The following is a 26,388-nucleotide window of genomic DNA, read 5'->3' as shown; positions in this document are numbered from 1 at the left end:
TGATCTGAGTCTATATCTGCTCCTTGGTATGCCTTACAATCCAGTATCTGATTTTGGAATCTCCGTCTGACCATGATGTAATCTAACTGAAATCTTCCTGTATCAGCTGGCCTTTTCCAAGTATACCTCCTTCTTTTGTGATTCTTGAACAGAGGATTCGCTAATACTAGCTGAAATTTATTACAGAACTCTATTACTCTTTCTCCTTTCTCATTTCTTCTCCCAAGCCCATATTCTCCTGTAGCCTTTTCTTCCATTCCTTCCTCTACAGCTGCATACCAGTCCCCCATGACTTAGATTTCCATCTCTCCTTACATGCTGCATTACCCTTTTAATATCATCATATACTTTCTCTATCTCTTCATTATCAACTTGCGATGTCGGCAAATACACATGAATTATTGTTGTCGGGGTTGGTTTGCTGTCAATTCTGATAAGAATGTCACTGAACTGTTCAAGTAATGCTCTCTTTGCCCTACCTTCCTATTCATAATGAAACCTACTCCAATTGTACCACTTTCTGTTGCTCTTGATATTGCCTTAAACTCATCTAACCAGAAATCGTTGCCTTCTTTCCATTTCAATTTACTGATCCCTACTATATCTAGACTGAGCCTTTGGATTTCCCTTTTTAGATTTTCTAGCTTCCCTGCCATGTTCAAGCTTCTGACATACCATGCCTGGACTTGCAGAATGTTATCCTTTCATTGGTTATTCAACCTTTTTCTTGTGGTCACCTCCCCTTTGGCAGTCCCCTTCCAGAGATCTGAATGGGAAACTATTCTGGAATCTTTTGCCAATGGAGAGATCATCATAACACTTTGTCAATTACAGGTCACATGCCCATGGGTACATGTGTCTTTAATGCACTGATTTCTGTTGCCTTCTGCATTCCCATGATGTTGATCATTGCTGATTCTTCCACCTCTAGGTCCAGTTTCCCACACCAAGGACAAGAGAGTGCCCTGAACCTCTGTTGACTCCTCTGCCCTTTTTGACAAGGCCATTGCAGAATGAGAGTGACTTCTCATACAGAAGTCTTAGGCCACCAATGCTGATTATTAATCAAAATTTATCCGGTGGCAGGTTCCAAACCCAGGACTGAGGTTATTTTGATTACTAGTCAAAGACACTACCCCTGGACCACAGGTGCATGAATATTTGATTCCTTAGTGTACTATCAGCCAGACAACAGCAAGGAGTTAATACTTCATGGTGACTTCAGTGTAGATTTTCTAAAGGACTCTGCTAGGAAAAACTATCTGGAAACCTTATTTGGATCCTACAATTTGATCTCTATAATTAACTTTCCAGAACGGGTGGATAAAAATGTTAGGACCTTAATTGATCATGTTTTCTTTGGTGAAGCACAATGTTCTCTCTGATCATGATGCACAGTTTGTTAGGATAAATAGCATAGTGCCTTACAGAATGGATACTCACCCGTGTAAATCAGTTAGAACAATTAATGACTCCAATACAAACGTTTTAAGAACAGTTTATAGGAGATGACAAGGGATGAAATTTATAATGAACCATAAACTAACATAAAATGTAATCTATTTGATGGTAAATTCATGATATTATTTGAAAATAGCTAATCAGAATGGACACTAAACAGTCATGTAAAAATCCATGTATCACTAGAGGGACTAAAGTATCTTGTGAAAGGAAAAGGGAAATTACCTTTTTGGCAAGAACAAAAGGGATTCTGCAGCAGGTGCACACTACAAAAACTATTCAAAATTACTAAGAAAGGTTATTAACAGAGATCAAGGAACATGCACATAATGTCATAAATCAGTAATTCTGACAACAGACTGAAGGCTACATGAAATATTGTTAAATGAGAGGCAGGACAACCAGCCACAGAACAATATAACATCACTATAGAACTGAATGTAAGAACTATAAATGATGTGTTGCAGGTAGCAAATGTATTTATAAATCATTTCTTAAATATAGTAAAAAGCATAAGGACAAACAGTTCAAGAGAAAAACCACAGTGGTCTGTTGATAAAATACGTTGCATAACATTTAGTCATATGAATGTATCACGAACTATTGCTTCTGATATCAAGAAAATTATATATTCTCTCAAAAATAAAAGCTCATCTAGTTCTGATGGTGTTTCGAATAGAGTACTAAAGATTTGTTCCCATGTAATAAGCCTGGTTTTATCCAAAATACGTGATTCATCACTAACTCAAGGCATTTTTCCAGAGAGACTGAACTATGCTATTGTTAAATCCCTCTTTAAGAAAGGCGATAAGAGAGATGTCAATAACTACTGACCTACTTCTCTGCTCACATCATTTTCCAAAAATTATGAGAAGGTTATATATTCTAGAATAATATCTCACCTTAGCAACAATTATATCCTCAGCAAATCACAGTTTGCATTTCAGAGGCATTGCTCTACTGAGAGTGCCATTTACTTGTTCACTCACCAGGTTTTACAAGCATTATGTACTAAAATAGCACTGTTTGGTATTTTCTGTGACCTATGTAAGGCATTTGACAGTGTGAATCACAGTATTCACCTAGATAAATTGAAGGTTTATGGGGTTGGTGGCATAGGCAACCAATGGATAATGCTGTACCTAATCAAAAGAATGCAAAAACTTTTACTTAGTAATTCAATCAGCTTAGTCTGGGGACATTATTCTGACTGAGGAGAAATCACATATGGGGTTCCCAAGGCTCAATCTTAGGTCCACTATAGTTCCTCACATATTTAATGGATCTTCCATGTAGTACACAAGAAGAAGAATTAGTTCTTTTTGCAGATGACTAGTATTCAAATCAATCCAAGCATACATACACAAACAGAAGAAATGGTAAACAGAGTTCTTAAAAGAATCATTGACTGATTTTCTGTGGATGGTCTCGTCCTCAATTTTAAAAAGACACAGTGTATTCAGATTTGCACACCTAGGGTACTACACCATGATAATTGTGGTGTCATGAGTACCAAGAGCAGTACAAGAAGTATCGATAACAGCAGAGATACTGCACAGGTATCATGAGGCACCAATGAGATGTCAGGAAGAGGCAGTGCCTCCTGAAGATCCATGGCACATTGCTGTCCCTTTGCCCTGAAATAACATCGCCAGAGGCCAGGAGGGCAGCTCTGTTCAAGGTCAGATCCTGTCCATTTCCAGGAAGTTTCTAATGGAGTAATGTTGTTTTGTTGCCTACTCGCAGTGACACAGTCCATGTCAACAATCAAGAAATGAAGAGATTTCCATCTCCTGTGAGCTGTGTGTAAGTGCCAATATTATCAGAACTGTGTGAACAAGTGTCTATGAATTTGTGTTTTATAGTTACTGTAGTGAAGCCACAGTAAAGCCTTTCTGAACTTGAATCGGTTTGCCACTCAGGAATCGTGGCTCTTTTACTGTGTTCTGAGCCACAAGTTTGCACATGTAGACTTCTGGCTACAGCTGAGCCTGGTGAGCAAAGATAAATTTTGTTGTAATTAAGAAAGTATTACTTATTCATGGTGTTCTAATTAACTGTATTATTATTAGTCACCTCAGTGTCCAAGAAGTCAGACACACCAATAAGTGAATCACATGCTGAAGAAATAATAAATAGGATGGAAACTTCAAAATTCTTAGGTGCCCATATTGATGAGAATTTAAATTGGAAAAAGCAAATTTTGGAACTCCTAAAATCACTTAATTCAACCATATTTGCACTTAGAATCATTGATAATCTTGGAGAGAGACAAATCAGTAAGCTGACATATTTTGCATATCTTTATTCAATAAAGATATGTGGAATAATGTTTTGGGGTAACTCATCTTTAAGAAAGAGAGTCTTTGTTTTGCAAAAACATGCTGTAAGAATAATATGTGGCGCCCACACAAGATAATCTTGTAGGCGTCTATTTAAGGAGTTGTGCTTTCTGACTACGGCTTCACGGTATATTTATTTCCTCGTGAAGTTTGTTGTAAATAATCCACTGCAGCTAAAAAGGAACAATGACATATGTAATTACAATACCAGAAGGGAAGGATGATGGTTCAATCCCACGTCCGGCCATCCTGATTTAGGTTTCCCGTGATTTCCCTAAATCGTTCCAAGCAAATACCGGGATGGTTCCTTTGAAAGGGCATGGCCAACTTCCTTCCTCATCCTTCCCTAATCCGATGAGACCAATAACCTCCCTGTTTGGTCTCCTCCCGAAAACGACCAACCCAACTCCCCAGAAGGGAAAATGACATTCATTACTTCACATTAAGGTTGTGTTTAGCACAAAAAGGGGTGCACAATGCTGCAACAAAAAGTTTTGATCACTTATCCAGTGATATAAAATGTCTGACAGAGAACAAAGTAAAATTTGAAAACAAACTGAGAAAGTTTCTCCTCGACAACTCCTATTCTGTAGAATAATTTCTATTACTGTAATGTGTAAAAGGTAGTGGATGTAATCAAATGCACAAATTAATTTGTGAGTAAATGTTAAATGGCTTGTTCCACATCATTGTGATCTGCTGTGCAAAATGATCCATGGAACACATAACTAACCAGCCAACCAATCAACACTGCCCCTTTCACCCATGTGAAGGATGATGGTTCCTCACTCCCACTCCAGAATGACACAGCCTTCTATTCCACCAACGTACCAACTAGTCTCTCTCTCTCTCTCTCTCTCTCTCTCTCTTCCCTCTCTATGTTTCTGCTTCTTCCCCCAGTCCCTACCCCCCTTCCATCCCTCAAACCTTCCAACTGCACCTAGTAGCCTTACTCTGTCCTCACAATGTTGTTGCTGCTCACACTAGCAGCACTGCACCCTCCCTCACCTATAATCTACTATCCCTTCCCCTCCCAGGCCCAGCTCCTCCTTACCCCCATCACCTCAATTGCTTTTTCCATCAGGTGCAGTTACTCACAGTCTGGCCTCAGTAACTGGAGACAATGGTCATGAGTGCGTGGATTGTGCTTGTGTGAATGTGTATTTTTTACATTAGAAGACGACCTTTTTACTGAAAGCTCACATGTTTAGCAGTCTTTCCACTGTGCCTGTCTGTTACTCAACATCTCCTGTATATGGTGAGCAGCAGTCTATCATTTTCATTATTCTAAAACTTTTCTGAACTATATTTCCTCATTATAGCAAAATATAACACCAAATTTTCTAATCCATCTTTATACCAAATAAACTACTTCTGATACTACTATAATACACTTTGACTGCTGAATACAGGCTAACACTGTACAGATAGTCTTCAGTTGTGTCTACCAACACAAAAAGGTAAATATCATGTGAATCGGACTAATACAACATACAAAATTACAATTATTGTTTTGAACACATGTCATACTTATGTTTGTTAGACTTTTATCTTCTTTTGTTTTTGTCATTTACTTATTAATCTGGAGACCTTGAATTTTATCCCTTTTTGTATCATTTACTTATGAATCCAGAGAATTTAAATTGATTACCAGTGATTTCCAGATCAATAAGTAAATGATGAAAAATATAATATAAAACTGGACAAACATAAACTGAGAGTTATAGAAATGGACTATGGTATCTCAGAAAATCATTTAGAATATGTAAGTGAGACCATGTAAAAAATGCAGGGAAGTGGCCCATATTCTGGGGAGCATCATAGATAGAATAGAAGAATGGAAGCTTGTCTGGTGTGGACATACAACGTGAATGATAGATGACAGATGGCCAAAGAAGATCTTAATGGATCATCCTCATGGGAGATGGAGAAGAGGAAGACTGAAGGTTGGCTGGTTAATTGGGATATTGGAGGCCATGAGAAAAAGAAAAATAGGAGAAGACAAGGAAGCCTTGATAGAAGCTCTTGGTGACATACAAAGTTGGTTAAAAAAATTCTGGAACTACCTCCATAAAATTTTTACACTTTTACTTAGGTGCATCGTCTCCTTTGAAATACCCTCCTCCACAATTGATACGCTGTTCCCAATGCCGTTCCCACTTCTGGAAGCAGTCTTCGTATGCCCACTGTTGGACCATGCGAAGCAGCATCTGTGAATTTTCTTTCATCTTGTCTATGATTGCTAATCTTCGTCCTTTCAATGGGATTTTCAGCTTTGGAAATAAAAAAAAAGTTGACAGGGGCTGAAGAGTATGGAGGATGAGGCAGCACAGTGATTTAGTTTTGTGCTATAGTCATGCACCAACAGGGATGAATGTGAGGTTGTGTTGCTGTGAAGTAAAAGCCATGAATTGCCTCACCACATTTCAGGATGTTTTCTCCTCATATTTTCTTGCAGGAGTTGCAACACCTCCTGATAGTACCATTGATTAACAATTTTTCCCTGTGGCATGAATTCATGATGAATCCTTCAACATCAAGGAAAACTATCAGCATGGTTTTGACAGTTGACCTGACCGGGCAAGTTTTCTTGGGTCTTGGGAAACCTTTCCTGACCCATTGTGAAGATGGACCCTTAGTCTAAACAATATAAACATAGACTCACAGCTCATCCCCAGTTATGATTCTCTCAAGTAACATCTTTTTCTCATTTACGTGATCTGAAAGCTCTTCACAGATTGTGAGGTGAAGGTCATTTTGGTCTTGACTCATGAGCCGTGGGACCAACTTGGTGGCAACATGATACATTCCAAGACACTGTGTCAGGATCCAGCTGAAACGTTACATTCTTCTGCAGTCCCTCTGACATTCAGTCTTTGATTGGCACCCACAATTTGTTGATGTTCCTGATAAGAGCATCATTGCTAGATGTCAAAGGGTGTCCCGAATGAGGGTCATCTTTAACTTCTGTCTGGCCATTTTTAAACTGTGTGAACCATTTGTAACACCGTAAGGCTTAATCACTCATCACCATAGGCTTCCTGCACCATTTGGTGTATCTCTGTAAATGTTTTCATGGGTTACAGCAAAATTTAATGCAAACATGTTGCTCCTCTAGTGCTGCCATCATGAAACTTGCAAACTGTGTGAAATGATATTCTACTCAGTACAACACTGAACAATCAATAATAGACATACACCAATGAAACATCCAGCAGTTACACATTAAACACAGCCATGTGCAGGAGTGCCAACTGCATTTCGCTCCAACACATCATTTGTTCGAAATTAAAATGTTCTGGAATTTTTTGAACAGACCTCATATATGTGGGATGTGGTGACAGCTGCAGGAACCCCACGGTGAGAATGTCTTATGTAAAATGCTTAATAATGTTCTTCATTGGCCTCCTACTAGTTCTGATGCCTTTCCCTTCATCTTGCCTCCCTTCTTCTTCATAATAGGATAGTTTTTCTTAGATGTATTTTGTGATCTGCCCCTCCTCCCCTGTCTCTAACCTGTCCCTCTTTCCTACTTAAAAAAGGTCTCATTGTTCTGTGAACTATTTTGTGTATTTCTGTTGATATTACTGTGTGTATTGTTATTGTTCGTATTTGTTGTCTTCAAATTTAAACCTTTGGTGAACAATAAGTGATGAATCTGTGTGAGTGCTGTCACTGTGTACAAGTCACATGCTAATGTACCCACTGTTGCCATAATTTATAAGAGACTTCCAATCTGTATATAGTGTATTGCATACCAGATATACCGGTAATTTAAATCTTTAGAACAAATTTTTTATTAATATTTTGTCACATATATTATTTTGTTGGAGACAAAAATTTTGCAGGTTCATTTTATTATCAGGTTTGTCACTGAAACATACTACTGACATTCACCAGAATTGCTGTTACAGTACGGGACAAAAGATGAGTAAAACATGCTCACCCTCCACGTGGTTTTAGCAAGTTTCAAAATTTTTTTTTTCTGGGTCTACTTCATCTGCCCTGTGTGATAAATTGACACTAAACTGACATTAATAGTTTAAACTTAGTGTTTGTCTAACAGTGGAAAAAAAATTAATTTATCCATATTTTCTTGAGTTTGTCATATTCCTTGACAGTAGATTATAGCCAAATTATCTTCTCAGTATAGGTTTGATGTAGTAGGAGTGGGTTTAAAGTGATGCCATGGTAGCATATAAAGTAATAATTTCACCAGGATGGGAAGAAGAGTATTTTGACTGAAATGTGAATGGTTTTCATTTAGTTCAGTTCAGTTCAGGAGCATCACTTCCAGGCACTTTCACGCATGTTGTGCATTCTCAGTGAAAAAATTTTTTTCTTCTCTTAGTAGAAGTAATCTGTCAGCCAAACTCTGCTGAGAAGTCTCTGTTGGTGTCAAATTTAAAGTTGTTCCTGACTACATTGCCATTATGTCTGTCAGTGAAATGCTCAGTGTTTTATTGTTTAAGTGCTTTAGCAATCAAGGTTAATGTTGCTTGTTATTGTGTCAAAGCATACTGAGGCAGTATCATGTCTACGTTTTGTAGTTTTTTCTGCAGTATGTGTGTTTTATTTTCTGTAGTAACTAGAATGTTTACTTTTCTGTATGAAGAGCACAAGTAAAATTTTATGAACACATGAATGGGCTATTAAATATACAGTGTTTATTTTATCTTATTTTTGCTTTTCTAACTTAGTATGCAGAGACAAACTGAAGTTGTAGGAACTTGACTGTACTACACTTAATTTAAATCTAAATTACATATGACAAGCAAGCAAATGTTAGGGACATTGGAAGTGTTGTACCATGTTGTACTTAAATATCATATGTTTATGTGGTTGTGAAGAGTACAATTTTTTTGACGTTTTCTGTACCTTCTTTTCAGTGGGTAGTTGCACTGGACCAATTAAGACATTCCAGATGTAATTCTCTTTTCAGAGAATCTATAGACAGAGATAGGTGCCTCTGAGATTGAATATTTCCGGCACACTTTCAAATTAGCATTGAGAAGACATGAGGAAGTAAAGAAATGAAAAAAATAAAGGAATTTTTGGAAGTTGATGCAGTTTAGTTCCAAGTTGGATCATACTCATTGTGATTCATTCTCCACCAATTAAATGTGATAAAAAGATATGGAACTGAAGACACAAACTTTACAGCAGTAAGGGCTGTGAAAAACTAATGTGCTGCATGCATGACTGTTCCAACCCTTAAATTGTGTTGACACCACTCTACATGCTATCTACCAACTGCCACTGCACACCACCAATCTAATCTCATATTTCTGAAATAATTTTGCCACACTTTGTAAGTTGGCCTCTGCTTGAATTACTTCCATATTTTATGTAAGATGTTGGACTATTTTTCATTATTTGATTGTATGCAGACAAAACATCCAACGAAAAATACAAAAAGATGTCTAAGTACTAAATGGTAATAGGTTATTAATAAATGCACACACCAGCTTGAGGATCATCTGTTTGGAAAAGAGAGAAAAACGCATGTAGGAAATTGAATTTTTGAATGATTAGACAGGAAAAAGTCAAGTGACTGACTGCAAGTAGATCCATAGATCAGCACAAAAATGGAAGTGCTTATTCTAAGATGACCTGAAGACTGCCCCATTTTGGACATCCCTCCCTTACTTGAATTTGTACCTATTGAGCATCCAATTACACAAATTTTAATGATTACAATGTTCAATAAAAGACAGATACAGTGAACTTAACGAGAACCATGGGGTAAGGAAGGTTAATGGGACAGTATGGATTTTCAAGTTCAGTGAGCTTGTGGACCGGTATTGTTGGTAGGCCTATCACACTTTTCATCTCTATCTGATGGCATTTTAATTGTGGTCTTTTCCTTCCTATAAGCAAAATTTACCTTGTTTCCATGTTGCTGGGTAGTGCTAATGTATACATTGTATTTCACTATATTTCCATTTGGCTCAGCCGGCTTTGTCCATGCTACCATGATGCTATCAGATGTCATTGCCAATGCTTTGATATGTTCTGGTGGACCTGGAACTAAAAGGAGAAACTAATTTTAAGTAGTTCTGTTGTTTCTTTCAAAAGGTAATAAACCAAAGAAAGAATGTCATAATGTACATTAGTTTTGTGAATTCCATTAAGATAGTTATGTGAACAATAGAGCAAGCCTCTAATAGCTATTTTATTTACTCTTTGCTTCCATTATGATTCTGAGTGTTATCTCTTGAACTGGGAATCTGGATGATGTACTATATTTTTATCTGTCCTTTCCTTTTCTTTTTATTCTTTTCATATGCTGGAAGCTGATATCTAATTAGATTAACATAGCAATACATTCAAAAAAGAAATCATTGCCTTGATGTAGACAGTAAATATATTTGAAAACAATCAAAGTTCAGATGTACAAAATTCTTCTTGCAGAGGTAGCGATACAAAGAAAAAGGAAAAAATAATTGCTATGTTTGAAAATGGGAAGGCAAAGGAGAGACCAGTCAGTAATTGGATGTTCAGATGCTATGCAGATGAAATGTGATGGCTGAAATGAACATGATGCTAAATGAAAAGCTGAGCTGGCATATCTGTAGCACTAACAGTATCGCAATGTGTAAATCACATTTACATTAGCAGTTTTGCAAAGTATGAAAACAACAGACAGACAAACTGCTTAATTGTTTACACTGGAAAGACACTGTCATGAAAGTACTTTTCATCATTTGTATGCTGCTGTTTACAAAATGACTATTATCAAACTCAATTTTAGTAATTTTGGAGTAATGTTTTATTAGCATATTCGTACACAAGAAATATGCATGATAAACAGAAATTAATCATGACATAGCAACTGGACAAGTTTTAGTTTAAGTACATATGAACTGATTTTGTGTCACATCAGCATTCACCAAACTTTTGTTTGCATATAATTTTGTTGTTGTTGTTGTTGTTGTCCTGAGACTGGTTTGATGCAGCTCTCCATGCTACTATATCCTGTGCAAGCTTCTTCATCTCCCAGTACCTACTGCATCCTACATCCTTCTGAATCTGCTTAGTGTATTCATCTCTTGGTCTCCCTCTACGATTTTTACCCTCCACACTGCCCTCCAATACTAAATTGGTGATCCCTCGATGTCTCAGAACATGTCCTACCAACCGATCCCTTCTTCTAGTCAAGTTATACCACAAGCTCCTCTTCTCCCCAATTCTATTCAATACCTCCTCATTAGTTATGTGATCTACCCATCTAATCTTCAGCATCTTCTGTAGCACCACATTTCAAAAGCTTCTATTCTCTTCTTGTCTAAACTATTTATCGTCCATGTTTCTCTTCCATACATGGCTACACTCCATACAAATACTTTCAGAAACGACTTCCTGACACTTAAATCTACACTCGATGTTAACAAATTTTTCTTCTTCAGAAACAGTTTCCTTGCCATTGCCAGTCTACATTTTATATCCTCTCTACTTCGACCATCATCAGTTATTTTGCTCCCCAAATAGCAAAACTCCTTCACTACTTTAAGTGTCTCATTTCCTAATCTAATTCCCTCAGCATCACCTGACCTAATTCGACTACATTCCATTATCCTCATTTTGCTTTTGTTGATGTTCATCTTACATCCTTCTTTCAAGACACTGTCCATTCTGTTCAACTGCTCTTCCAAGTCCTTTGCTGTCTCTGACCGAATTACAATGTCATCAGCGAACCTCAAAGTTTCTATTTCTTCTCCATGGATTTTAATACCTACTCCGAAGCCGGCCGCGGTGGTCTAGCAGTTCTAGGCGTGCAGTCCAGAACCACGTGACTGCTATGGTCGCAGGTTTGAATCCTGCCTCGGGCATGGATGTGTGTGATGTCCTTAGGTTAGTTAGGTTTAAGTAGTTCTAAGTTCTAGGGGACTAATGACCACTGATGTTAAGTCCCATAGTGCTCAGAGCCATTTGAACCTACTCCAAACTTTTCTTTTGTTTCCTTTATTGCTTGCTCAATATACAGATTGAATAACATCGGAGATAGGCTACAACCCTGTCTCACTCCCTTCCCAACCACTGCTTCCCTTTTATGTCCCTCGACTCTTATAACTGCCATCTGCTTTCTGTACAAACTGTAAATAGCCTTTCGCTCCCTGTATTTTACCCCTGCCACCTTCACAATTTGAAAGAGAGTATTCCAGTTAACATTGTCAAAAGCTTTCACTAAGTCTACAAATGCTAGAAACGTAGGTTTGCCTTTCCTTAATCTTTCTTCTAAGATAAGTCGTAAGGTCAATATTGCCTCATGTGTTCCAACATTTCTACAGAATCCAAACTGATCTTCCCCGGGGTCAGCTTCTATCAGTTTTTCCATTTGTCTGTAAAGAATTCGCGTTAGTATTTTGCAGCTGTGACTTATTAAGCTGATAGTTCAGTAATTTTCACATCTGTCAACACCTGCTTTCTTTGGGATTGGAATTATTATATTCTTCTTGAAGTCTGAGGATATTTTGCCTGTCTCATACATCTTGCTCACCAGATGGTAGAGTTTTGTCAGGACTGGCTCTCCCAAGGCTGTCAGTAGTTCTAATGGAATGTTATCTACTCCCGGGGCCTTGTTTTGACTCAGGTCTTTCAGGGCTCTGTCAAACTCTTCACACAGTATCATATCTCCCATTTCATCTTCATCTACATCCTCTTCCATTTCCACAATATTGTCCTCAAGTACATCGCCCTTGTATAGACCCTCTATATACTGCTTCCACCTTTCTGCTTTCCCTTCTTTGCTTAGAACTGGGTTTCCATCAAAGCTCTTTATATTCATGCAAGTGGTTCTCCTTTCGCCATATGTCTTTAATTATCCTGTACGCAGTATCTATTTTACCCCTAGTGAGATAAGCCTCTACATCCTTACATTTGTCCTCAAGCCATCCCTGCTTAGCCATTTTGCACTTCCTGTCAATATCATTTTTGAGACGTTTGTATTCCTTTTTGCCTGCTTCATTTACTGCATTTTTATATTTTCTCCTTTCATCAATTAAATTCAATATTTCTTCTGTTACCCAAGGGTTTCTCATAGCCCTTGTCTATTTACGTATTTCATCCTCTGCTGCCTTCACTATTACCCATTCTTCTTCTACTGTATTTCTTTCCCCCTTTCCTGTCAATTGTTCCCTTATGCTCTCCCTGAAACTCTGTACAACCTCTGGTTCTTTCAGTTTATCCAGGTCCCATCTCCTTAAATTCCCACCTTTTTGCAGTTTCTTCAGTTTTAATCTACAGTTCATAACCAATAGACTGTGGTCAGAGTCCACATCTGACCCTGGAAACGTCTTACTATTTAAAACCTGGTTCCTAAATCTCTGTCTTACCATTATATAATTTATCTGATACCTTTTAGTATCTCCAGGGTTCTTCCATGTATACAACCTTCTTTCATGATTCTTAAACCAAGTGTTAGCTATGATTAAGTTATGCTCTGTGCAGAATTCTAGCAGGCAGCTTCCTCTTTCATTTCTTAGCCCCAATCCATATTCACCTACTATGTTTCCTTCTCTCCCTTTTCCTACCCTTGAATTCCAGTCACCCATGACTATTAAATTTTCATCTCCCTTCACTACCTGAATAATTTCTTTTATCTCATCATACATTTCATCAATTTCTTCGTCATCTGCAGAGCTAGTTGGCATATAAACTTGTACACTTATACTACTGTAGTAGGTGTGGGCTTCGTGTCTATCTTGGCCACAATAATGCGTTCACTATGCTGTTTGTAGTAGCTTACCCGTACTCCTATTTTTTTTATTCATTATTAAACCTACTCCTGCAATACCCCTATTAAGTCTTGCTCCTCCTGCCACCAAAGTTCACTAATTCCCACTATATCTAACTTTAACCTATCCATTTCCCTTTTTAAATTTTCTAACCTACCTGCCCGATTAAGGGATCTGACATTCCACGCTCCGATCCGTAGAACGCTAGTTTTCTTTCTCCTGATAACAACGTCCTCCTGAGTAGTCCCCACCCGGAGATCCGAATGGGGGACTATTTTACCTCTGGAATATTTTACCCAAGAGGACGGCATCATCATTTAATCATACAGTAAAGGTGCATGCCCTCGGGAAAAATTACGGCTGTAGTTTCCCCTTGCTTTCAGCTGTTCGCAGTACCAGTTTTCATGCCAGAAGCCTGATGGCAAGTGCCTTCTGGATAGTGATGTCACAGCAGTCAACAGTAAAGTTGTGCCAGCTGCTTGGTTCTCATAGTGACAATGGATGATGCCAGTATATTCCCCCTCCTCATCCTAGCAATGAGCTCTGTGGGAGTAGACACAGGTGTTGCGTGGTCAGAGAGGGCTGTCACCGGAAAAGGTGGCAAATCAGTGTCAATGAGTGTCACTGTGGGAAGCTGAGGCAGAATGAGCCTTGATGCAAAATGCATAAGTCTTCATTATTCCTCAAAATGAAATTATTTAGAGCAAACAAAGAGCTCCTACAGAGTTATCTAATATTATCTTTCATAAATAAATTTTATTGTATTTCATAAATTATTTTAACTATTCCTTCACTTGTGTTTTATAGTTACAATCAAGAAAGAGAATCTTCAGAGATGCAGAGTGAGCCAAGGTATACATTTACAAGAGAGCAGCAAATCATAAAACTTTAATCTGCATTCTATATTAAAAATAAATAAAGCGTCACTATTTTGTTTGATGCGGTTGATACTTATGCCAGCTAAATTTAACCACATCAATTAGCAAAAAAGATACTATATGGAAAAAAAGGTGCTGCTTCCTCACCCATATTAAACAGCAGCTGTTTTAGCTTACAATTTACATGATTTCACTGGAATTTTGTGTAGAAAATAACTACTTACAATAAGGCTTATATATTACCTTTTTTAAAGGCTGTGTTTACTCGCAACAATGAAGGTGCTCCCCATGTTACTTACAACAAGAAATATAAGAGGATTCTCCTCAGGAAAGCACACTTGCTGCACAATCTGCAGATCACATCACAGCTGACTCAGATGTATGCTGGGCCAGTTTTCATGCCAAATGCCTGATGGCAAGTGCCTTCTGGATAGTGATGTCACAGCAGTCAACAGTAAAGTTGTGCCAGCTGCTTGGTTCTCATAGTGACAATGGATGATGCCAGTATATTCCCCCTCCTCATCCTAGCAATGACCTCTGTGGGAGTAGACACAGGTGTTGCGTGGTCAGAGAGGGCTGTCACCGGGAAAGGTGGCAAATCAGTGTCAATGAGTGTCACTGTGGGAAGCTGAGGCAGAATGAGCCTTGATGGAAAATGCATAAGTCTTCATGGGACTGGAGGGTCCACCTAGGACAAAGAAGCCAGTGGCTGCTGACCAGGATTGCAAAGATGAAGTTGATTTTGATTACACTGCAGAGATAGACCCTTGACAGACAGGTATCTTCATGTGGATCCAGACTAAGTGGTATCGGATTGCAGTGCCCACTCGCAAGTGATTGGCCTTGACGACAACATCCACCAGCTATGGGCACAGCATATTGAAGAGGGTGTGGTGAGGATGACCAGGCAACCTTTCCACAGGGTTGTGGTCTTCAATTGGGGCATCACTTTTAAGTTGGTAGAAAACTACGGAGGGAATTAAGTGTGGCATTGTACATCATTTTCTAATGGACATGGGTGTTGAAGGTGTGGCTAAATGGATAAAGTGTTCCAGACACCTGTTGGAGACTGGGTAAAAAGGCGCAGTATGAAGGTGTTGAATCTTATTTATGTGCATAAAACTGTTTGAAGTCAAAAGATCTAGATGTTGTCCCACTATCAGAACCCAAGAGGTGTGAGGTGCCTTCCAGGGCAAAGATTCTTTCCAAGGCTGCAAAGACAGCACTGGAGACCTGAGACAAGTGAAACACAAAAGGGAAATGAGAAAAAGAATCAATCATGATGAGCCAAATGGTACTTGACACACACATACACACACACACACACACACACACACACACACACACACACACACAAAAAAGCAATGAAAATATGAATGAATTTGCTCTCATGGTTTTGTACAGAACAGATATATCATAGATGAGTGCAGATATGACTGTTCTTGATTGCACTTGAATATGGGATTATAACTACCTTTACACACAAATAGGCTTGTTTCCAGTTTTTGAATTATCATAATTTTACCTAAATCTACTTTCACAGAAAATTACTTTGGTATCAGTTCCTGAAATTTCAGTTACAAATTGTTAGATGTATAATACTCATTACTAGATCAAGATTCATATCAAATGTTAGTAATAAAAATCATTTCATAATAAAAAAGTAAATTAGCATTTTCCAAAGTAATTGTTAACAAAATGTAACTAATAGAATTTTATACTGAGAAAACATGTTTAATAGTGATTCAGTTTATGTAAAGAGAGTTTCCATTTTTTGTAGAATTTGGATGTCCGTAAAAGCATAACTTTTTATTATAAGTTTAACCACATTTAAGCACTAACAGTACTTCAAAATATATGTATTATGGTAACCTATTTATATGCCACTGGAAGAGCCCAGTGTGTGCTTCTTAGTGTGCATTTAATCTAAGGGAGTTGGACTTCATAGTAATTTCACCAGTAACTTCAACAGTCTTTGTCAAAGTTTTTTCAGTGGAAAACGTTCAGTGTACAAATTTTTATACATTCTGGTGCAAATGGAAAGAATAAATAAATAGAACATTCAAAAGTTTTGCCTGGTTGTTATGTTACATCACAAAGTAAAACCAGGCAGAACTGAATTAGGTTTCCTGGAGATCAATATCTACTTGAAAATAGATTTAGTTGTGTATTACTATTCAAAGATTTTGGTTCTCTATGATGTACATTGTCACTGTGTTCCAATCTACTCATCTGCAGTGTTTTTGCCGGCCGCGGTGGTCTCGCGGTTCTAGGCGCGCAGTCCGGAACCGTGCGACTGCTACGGTCGCAGGTTCGAATCCTGCCTCGGGCATGGATGTGTATGATGTCCTTAGGTTAGTTAGGTTTAAGTAGTTCTAAGTTCTAGGGGACTGATGACCACAGCAGTTGAGTCCCATAGTGCTCAGAGCCATTTGAACCATTTGCAGTGTTTTTAACTGTTCAAACTTATGTTAAGGACTTTTAGTAAATCGATGAATGGTAACATCAGAACATGAGCTCCAAAATTGGTTGTTAACCACAGAGAGTCTTTAAACATTGTTTGGGGTCAACTACCACTAGAAAATTTCCTGTATCAGTGACTTGGATGTAAGTAAGTGGAACTGAAAACATTCCCAGTAAAGGCACATGATGACATTCATAGGGCGAAACATTTGTCTCAAGTGCCTGCAGAGGGAGCAACCCTAAACCTAAGTGAGGAAATTAGTTTAGCAAGGACACAGAAGCAGCAGTATCCAAGAGTAACTTTTTGTCAATGAACTCATCTAAGCACATTTTCTGGGTAGCATTCTGAGAAGTCTGCAGTTACATAGATTAATCAGTCACTTGGTTCACTTCTGCAGATTGGAGTTATTTGCAGCATAACTACCAATACATCTCTCACAAATGTCCATTTTTGCCCCATCTGTGATGTGTTCCCTGCCAGTGAAAGTGAGCACTGCTTATATGGCAAAGGAAACAATATTTATAGCCAGGTAACAGAGCTGCTGCCAATGTGACCTGTCACCACTGATATACTGTTTTATGGAGTCATTTGGACTGTGGAGCAGGTGAGGGCCCCACTGTAGGTGGTGTGTCATGCCACACAACCAGACTGGAGAATGTACTGTGGTGATGTTTCTTTGGGCTGTGGAGGCAGTTTTCTGGGCTTGAGCTACTCCCATTACTTTGCGAGAGGGGGGGGGGGAATCTGATTTCCTCAATATGTGGTTTTCAGATGTGAGTGGGGCATAAGCCGCACCAGGATGTCCCTGATCATAGAGCCCACCTAGTTTATCATTCAAAACCATTTCAAATTGCAGTTCCTACTTAATGCAGGGGCAACAGTCTGGATGACTGACTGATCTAGCCTTGTAACATTAACCAAAACAGCCTGGATGTGCTGATACTGTGAACGGCTGAAAGCAAGGGGAAACTACAGCCGTAACTTTTCCCGAGGGCATGCAGCTTTATTATATGGTTACATGATGACAGCGTCCTCTTGGGTAAAATATTCCAGAGGTAAAATAATCCCCCACTTGGATCTCCGGGCAGGGACTACTCAAGAGGACATCATTATCAGGAGAAAGAAAACTGGCATTCTACGGATCGGAGTGTGGAATGTCAGATCCCTTAATCGGGCAGGTAGGTTAGAAAATTTAAAAAGGGAAATGGATAGGTTAAAGTTAGATATAGTGGGAATTAGTGAAGTTTGGTGGCAGGAGGAACAAGACTTTTGGTCAGGTGAATACAGGGTTATAAATACAAAATCAAATAGGGGTAATGCAGGAATATGTGTAATAATGAATAAAAATATAGGAGTATGGGTAAGCTACTACAAACAGCATAGTGAACGCATTATTGTGGCCAAGATAGACACGAAGCCCATGCCTACTACAGTAGTATGAGTTTATATACCAACTAGCTCTGCAGATGAGGAAGAAATTGATAAAATGTATGATGAGATAAAAGAAATTATTCAGGTAGTGAAGGGAGATGAAAATTAAATAGTCATGGGTGACTGGAATTCGAGAGTAGGAAAAGGGAGAGAAGGAAACATAGTGGGTGAATATGGATTGGGGGAGAGAAATGAAAGAGGAAGCTGTCTGGTAGAATTTTGCACAGAGCATAACTTAATCATAGCTAACACTTGGTTCAAGAATCATGAAAGAAGGTTGTATACATGGAAGAACCCTGGAGATACTGACAGGTTTCAGATAGATTATATAATGGTAAGACAGAGATTTAGGAACCAGGTTTTAAATTGTAAGACATTTCCGCGTGCAGATGTGGAATCTAAATTCAATATTTCTTCTGTTACCCAAGGATTTCTACTAGTCCTCGTCTTTTTACCTATTTGACCCTCTGCTGCCTTCACTATTTCATCCCTCAAAGCTACCCATTCTTCTTCTACTGTATTTCTTTCCCCCGTTCCTGTGAATTGTTCCCTTATGGTCTCCCTGAAACTGTACAACCTCTGGTTCTTTCAGTTTATCCAGGTCCCATCTCCTTACATTCTCATGTTTTTGCAGTTTCTTCAGTTTTAAACTACATTTCATAACCAGTAGATTGTGGTCAGAGAAAGAAGAAAATATAAAAATGCAGTAAATTAAGCAGGCAAAAGGGAATACAAATATCTCAAAATGAGATCAACAGGAAGTGCAAGATGGCTAAGCAAGGATGGCTAGAGGACAAATTTAAGGATGTAGAGGCTTATCTCACTAGGGGTAAGATAGATACAGCCTACAGGAAAATAAAAGAGACCTTTGGAGAAAAGAGAACCACTTGCATGAATATCAAGAGCTCACATGGAAACCCAGTTCTAAACAAAGAAGGGAAAGCAGAAAGGTGGAAGGAGTATATAGAGGTTCTATACAAGGGCGATGTACTTGAGGATAATATTATGGAAATGGAAGGGGATGTAGATAAAGATGAAATGGGAGATATGATGCTGCGTGAAGAGTTTGACAGAGCACTGAAAGACCTAAGTCGAAACAAGGCCCTGGGAGTAGACAACATTCCATTAGAACTACTGACAGCCTTGGGAGAGCCAGTCCTCACAAAACTCTACCGTTTGGTGAGCAAGATATATGAGACAGGTGAAATATCCTCAGACTTCAAGAAGAATATAATAATTCCAATCCCAAAGAAAGCAGGTGTTGACAGATGTGAAAAATACCGAACTATCAGTTTAATAAGTCACAGCTGCAAAATACTAACGCGAATTCTTTACAGACGAATGGAAAAACTGGTAGAAGCCAACCTCGGGGAAGATCAGTTTGGATTCCGTAGAAATGCTGGAACATGTGAGGCAATACTGACCCTACGACTTACCTTACAAGAAAGATTAAGGAAAGGCAAACCTACGTTTCTAGCATTTTTAGACTTAGAGAAAGCTTTTGACAATGTTGATTGGAATACACTCTTTCAAATTCTGAAGGTGGCAGGGGTAAAATACAGGGAACGAAAGGCTATTTACAGTTTGTACAGAAACCAGATGGCAGTTATAAGAGTCGAGGGGTATGAAAGGGAAGCAGTGGTTAGGAAGGGAGTGAGACAGGGTTGTAGCCTATCCCCGATGTTATTTAATCTGTATATTGAGCAAGCAATAAAGGAAACAAAAGAAAAGTTTGGAGTAGGAATTAAAATCCATGGAGAAGAAATAAAAACTTTGAGGTTCGCCGATGACATTGTAATTTTGTCAGAGACAGCAAGGGACTCGGAAGAGCAGTTGAACGGAATGGAGAGTGTCTTGAAAGGAGGGTATAAGATGAACATCAACAAAAGCAAAACGAGGATAATGGAATGTAGTCGAATGAAGTCAGGTGATGCTGAGGGAATTAGATTAGGAAATGAGACACTTAAAGTAGTGAAGGAGTTTTGCTGTTTGGGGAGCAAAATAACTGATGATGGTCGAAGTAGAGAGGATATAAAATGTAGACTGGCAATGGCAAGGAAAGCGTTTCTGAAGAAGAGAAATTTGTTAACATTGAGTATAGATTTAAGTGTCAGGAAGTCGTTTCTGAAAGTATTTGTATGGAGTGTAGCCATGTGAATGAATTAATTGTAACAAAATGTGAGTGCACAGTGATCATAGAGGAGAAAAGATACGGAAGATAAAGGTCACAAAACTTATGTCACACTCTGAGGTGAAACAGGAGTTTAAGGCCATTTATCTACCTATATTTATGTCTTTCTCTTTGGCAATGAAGCAGCCTGTATTTAAGACCAGTATTGGCAGCCAGACAATGACAGTTGATGAAATCACAACATTGTAAATGTGGCTGTAAACATGTTGCACAGACTAAACCAAGCACACACTTAACAAAAATAATGGTGATAGCAGAATGTATTTTTGAGAAGAACCATGTGCCCTCACAGCAGGATGACAAAGAGAGAGAGAGAGAGAAAAAAAGTATCCAAGTGAAACATTCTTAGCATAGTCTCCAAAATCCAAATGCAGGATTACGAGTAAGAACCACAGACCTCAAACATTTTGTAAAAACCATCAGAACATGTGACCTTCATCTTGTCTAATAGATCAGATAGTGAGTGTACAGTGATACAGACGAGCAAATGTTGGTAATGGCAAAGGGACAGCAATAATCTAAACTACTCCCCCCCCCCCCTTTTATGCTGGAAATATTCCATACTTCTATGGAGTACAAGGGTGATACACAAACACCTCCCTGCAAACGGGCTTCCCGTATTGTGGTGTAACATCAATGGTTTCAGGACAAATTTGGTGAACTTATTGCTTCTAGCAAAGGGAAGACCAAAGTCTATGTACATCTGAGAGAGAGGGCGTGGAGTGGGGGGTGGGGGGGTGGGGATGGGGATGGGGGTGGGGGTGGGGGGTGGGGGGTGGGGGTGGGTGGGAGGGAGGGGGCACAATCAAAGAAGAAGTGGCTGTTATTGTGAACACTTAACAGGGTGCCCCAGAGGAATGGTCAAGCATCAGGGATATGACAGAAATGATCATTTGAAGCAAAAAGCTTAACATAGGTATTTGCTCTACCTCAAATGATTTCCAAGATAGAACAAGTTTAATGTACATTGTTATTTATTTTTCACTGTAGCAGGAGCACTACCATCACAGATGTCATGAAAATATGCCATATCTGCATGTTCTTCATTAGTGTAGATGTGTGGCACTTCAGTGTGTGTAAAAACACAATTAACTGATGCTTCTCTCTGACACGAACTCAGTCTCCCATACTACTTTACTCACAACATATTATGGACAACTGTGCATTCAATGGGCATGTTAAATGGCAGAAATAAATCCCAAGTAAAGAGCTTGAAAGTAACAAGGTACGTTGAGCTAAAATAAAATGTCAAAGAGATTGGGTGGGTAAAGCACATGTGCATGCCACTATCCCAAAAAGAAATGTACATTAAATGTATTCTATTTCAGAAAATATACAGATGGAAGGAGGATTATGGTTCAAGAAGTTGACACCAAGGTCATTAGAGATGGGGTTTCAAGAATGGGTAAGAAAATTGGCTGTGCTGGATTTGAACTATAGTCCTCCTGAATTCAAGTACTGTGTGCTTAACATTGTGCCACTTTGCTTGATGAAACCATTTTGTTTCAAATGAATGTTCCTGCCATATCCTTGAGTACTGGCCATTTCTCCTGGGACACCCAGTATACAACTCCTTGGCTCTCCCTTGTAACACCAATTTACAAGCAGTGATGTTTAAAGCACAGTGCACCATAGATTAACAATATGTTCGCTCTACCTGCCACACATGAAATTCTAGTCCAAGAAGCTCTCACTGAACTTATTACGCAGCTCCCTCCAACCATTCCTCCTAAGTGGAGATTTTCATGCACACAATGTGTTACAGGGCTCAGAAACTACATATCTCCAGTGTCAAAGGTGTTGAGGGTCTCCTGCTGTCAACAAATACATGTCTATTGAACAGAGAGCAGCTCACAATCTTCAGCATTGCAACAAGGTCATCCACTGTTATTGATCTCTTGGAATGCTTTGCGGGCCTTACACACATTCCATAACGAGGAGTAGCTGATGACTTGCACTCAAGTGACCCTTCCCAGTCCGGATTCCTTTTTGGTCTTAGTAGCATTTTTATTTCTAAACCTGAGGTTATACTTTATGCTGTGTACTGTTAGATTACTTCTGCTTGTTGGATTGTCTGAATGCTTTTTTCCACAATATTCAAAACAGTACAGCTATTTGGGATATATAGATATAAGTTATCAGACTTGCAATGTCTCCTGGATCTTTTCACTGTCTAGTAGGCTTGACAGCAGTCTAATTCTGCAACTAGATTTAACATTATTTCTTCAGACAACAACTTATAATGTTGATAAATTTCCTTGTGCAGCTGTTAAATGAAGTCATAGTTTCAAAATCAGCTGTTTTTTCTGTTGTCACATAGCCATAGTTGCATTAATTGCATTGCTGTTGATGTTGATTGTAGTACAGCATCCCACATGAAAACAACTCTGATATTCCTCACACTCAATCCACATGTGTTCACTATGGCAGCAAGAAGTTGTGGTTATTATTCAGTTAAAGACAATTATTGAATGAAAGGTAGCAATTACGGAATTTCTAAATATGTTTATTTTGGCATAGTAGTTCATTAATGAAAATTTTTCAGAGAGAATAGTGTTAGAGAATTTATTTAATGGTGACTGTTGAACTGATGTTCAAATCAGGTAAATTAATAACTTAGACCGAGTTGTTTACAGTTTCATAACTATAGATATTTATTTGTGCATTTACAGCTATGGCAAAATTAGCATATCTGTTCCCAGTAGAGATTACAGGTTAAATTGAGGAAATATATGGCACCAACCTAGTCATAAAAAGCCAAGTTTTAGGTTTACAAAGGTAGCCCTGTTAGTGTTTTTGTGTAATTATTCTCATTTTGCATCACTTCAGTGTTCAGAAAACTAGTTAGTGAATGCAATGGCAAATTATTACTATCTCATTTGTGTAGCTACTGTAAATTAACCTTTCCTTTATTTCTGTGGTAATAAAAGTTTTCAATCATCTATATAATAAACTTCATTGAACAACACATTAAATTAAATTAACTATTAAGTCACTTTACTGTAATCCTGCCAAAGTAATTTTTATTTTCTTCCATGAATGATTTTCTTTAATTTCTGTTATGGAAATTTCATTGTGTGCAATGTTTCAGCTTAAATTCATAACATAATTGCTGCTGTATAGTTCACATTTCAGTTTTTTTTGTCAAACCATCAAAACATCAGTTAATACTTGCCTTTCACTCAAGAAAGATCTTTAACCAAATACCTTGCAGTAAAACGTCACCACCAAATTGGATGAGTACAAATCTGCCACAGCATCATCAGAAATGACAGTTGGTGTGACAATGTCGCCATTTTTTTTGTTTGGAATGTTGTGGTACTACCTAATTGAGGAATAATAGTCGCCACTTCTGCAGATGTGGACAGCTTATCTTAAAACTTCCAGCTGATCTGGCAGTAATACAAGAAGTGTTAGCACAATAGGGTGCTACAGTTTGCAGAAGTATTTTTAGGGCTATATCAGAAGACTGGATTATAGTCAGTCATTCAAAATCACTTAAAAGATTCAGAAGATGTTTCAAGTCATAGCAAGAGAATAGCTACTTCCAATAGCTTCAGTGCTTTGAAGATAGTGGACGAAAACAGACAACACAAGAAGCTCAGAAGCAGTTTAATAGCACAAGGCATAAGTTACAAGCTAGGCCTGGGAAGAAAAGTCTTAAGAAGACCAAGGGTTATTAGTCAAACGAGTGTCAGAACTACTGCAGAACTCCACCAGGCACCTAGTATTTTAAGACAAGTGTAGGGCATAGCAATGCCACCTGCAGTTTAAACTATATAAAGAACTATCTCAGAAAAAAGATCAACAAGTAATAGCAGGATGTACAGGCAAAAATTGGGCCATAACATTAATTATTCAATTGAAGATGAGCTACAGCGCATTTCTGAAAATGCTCTTTGCCTTAGTGTATAAACTGTGTCACTCTGGAAACAGAATGATAACCCTGGATGAAGCACACTTTGGTAAATGTTAATGCAGCATTTGTAACATTGCTATGATGGAGGGACATTCACACCATGGGTGTGCTTGTCACATTGCATCCTTATGCATGGCATGGTATACACAGAATGGTTTACATCTGAATGCTTCTGGTAAGAACTTACTTGCATGACTAAATACCACAAGTATCCAGTCTGACCAAAGAAGGATTCATTCTATGCCAGATATTACCACATTTTTAAAGGGTAAATACATGTGGAAGCAAGAACTGCAGAATAAATATAGCTACAGTGAAAACTGCAAAATCAGAACAAACTGATACAGCTTGGCAAAACTATGAATATGTAGCAAATTTTGTAGGAAATTTCTGGTATAATGTAAGTACTTTAGGAGTAAAGGAGACCACTCATCAAAAAGCAGAAGCTTTGAATCATTGATAGGCACACACAAAAGAAAGAAAACTTCCAAGCTTGCAGTGTAATCCCTGGCATAGGTTTTTTTTGTGTGTGTGCATGCCCACATATGTGTGTGTGTACTCTACCTCAAAAAAGGAATACTCTGAAAGCTAACAGGTCTTCCTTTCTTTTTTTGTGTCTGCCTGTTGACGACTCAACACTTCTGCTTTTCAATTAGTAATATTGAGTTGGTGCATAAGTCAGCAGTATTTTTCCTGAAGCTTAATAACCACAACATATAAATGACAGAGACTTTAGTCGTCAATAACAACAATGCAGGAAAAGACAGATTGCTACTTGCCATAAAGGAGACATGTCAAGCTGCAGACAGGCACAATTAAAAGACACTCACAAATAGCTTTTGGCCACAGCCTTCATCTGTAAATGAGATGCACATGCACCATTCACAAGAACACAAAAGCAAGCACACCTCACACACACGTGACCACCAACTCCAGCATCACAGGCCAGAATGTGGACATGCTGGAGTTGACAGTCATGTATGCGTGAGGTGTGCTTGCTTGTGTGTTTGTGTGTACGGTATGTTGCTTTTACTGACAAAAGCTGTTGCCAAAAGCTATATGTGAGTACCTTTTAATTGCGACTGTCTGCAACTTGACATGTCTTTTTTATGGTAAGTAGAAATCTGTCTTTTCCTACATTGTTGATATTCTTACCTAGAGTTTCCATTGTTTGATTTTAGTCATCAACAATATATTCTCCTTCACTCTTTACAAGAGTCTGCAAACATTGGGGCAACTTTTTGATCCTACAGCTGTAGAAATCGTGTGGTTTTGAGGCAAAGAACTCACATTTGTATTTGAATTTGCTACTCTTATTCCATCCAGGTCACCCCTAATGCTGTAATTTCTCTCTTTAGTCAGGCTGATACCTGCACCACCTACTATGATCACCTGATGCTCTTAATCAAAATTGTTGCACACGTTTCCTAATCCTGTGTCAGCCATCTAAGGCTAGCACTTGACTTCACAATACTTGTGTGATTTGGTGCCCTTTGTCTAATTTGTCCTGTACCACCTGCCATGGCTACTACTTAACACAAGACTCCCTTCTTTGTAATCTTTGTTACTGAACTACACGTAGTTTGTTCGCTAGAAGTCTGCTTCCCCCTACTGTGACCTACAGTAGGATGAGGCTCTTTCTCACCTACTTCAGGTAACAAGTTCAAACTTTTTATATATTGTGAGCTCAGGTGTAATTTAAGAAGGTGAAGAGCTGTTCTGCTTTTGCCCACTACTTGTTACTTTTACCCAGTTACCACAGTCTTTCCCCCCTTCCTCCTATCTAGTTGAAATTTCACATAATCTAATTCAGCCTGAAGGGCACAAACCTTTACTTCATGTTCAGTGATTCTCTTGACAGTGCCTACTGTTCCATGAGAGACCCTCCTTGAGATCCCCTTCAGTTTCCCACCACAATTGCCCCAATGGAATTCTGCACATACCACTCCCTGTCTGACAACCCTA

General features: G+C 38.5%; 1 protein-coding gene across 1 annotated transcript in view; it reads right to left on the bottom strand.

Moving 5' to 3' along the window:
• Window positions 1-26,388, bottom strand: part of LOC126263695 (Down syndrome cell adhesion molecule-like protein Dscam2) — a 284,179-nt gene that overhangs the window by 178,838 nt on the left and 78,953 nt on the right. Inside the window, exon 11 of the mRNA XM_049960822.1 lies at window positions 9,691-9,833. Coding sequence (XP_049816779.1) covers window positions 9,691-9,833 — 143 coding nt within the window. The remainder of the gene's footprint in view (window positions 1-9,690; window positions 9,834-26,388) is intronic.

The sequence above is a fragment of the Schistocerca nitens genome, chromosome 6 (assembly GCF_023898315.1).
Source record: "Schistocerca nitens isolate TAMUIC-IGC-003100 chromosome 6, iqSchNite1.1, whole genome shotgun sequence".
Taxonomy (NCBI): domain Eukaryota; kingdom Metazoa; phylum Arthropoda; class Insecta; order Orthoptera; family Acrididae; genus Schistocerca; species Schistocerca nitens.
Note: the sequence above shows the minus strand (reverse complement) of the source record. Positions and strands in the feature narration are given on the sequence as shown.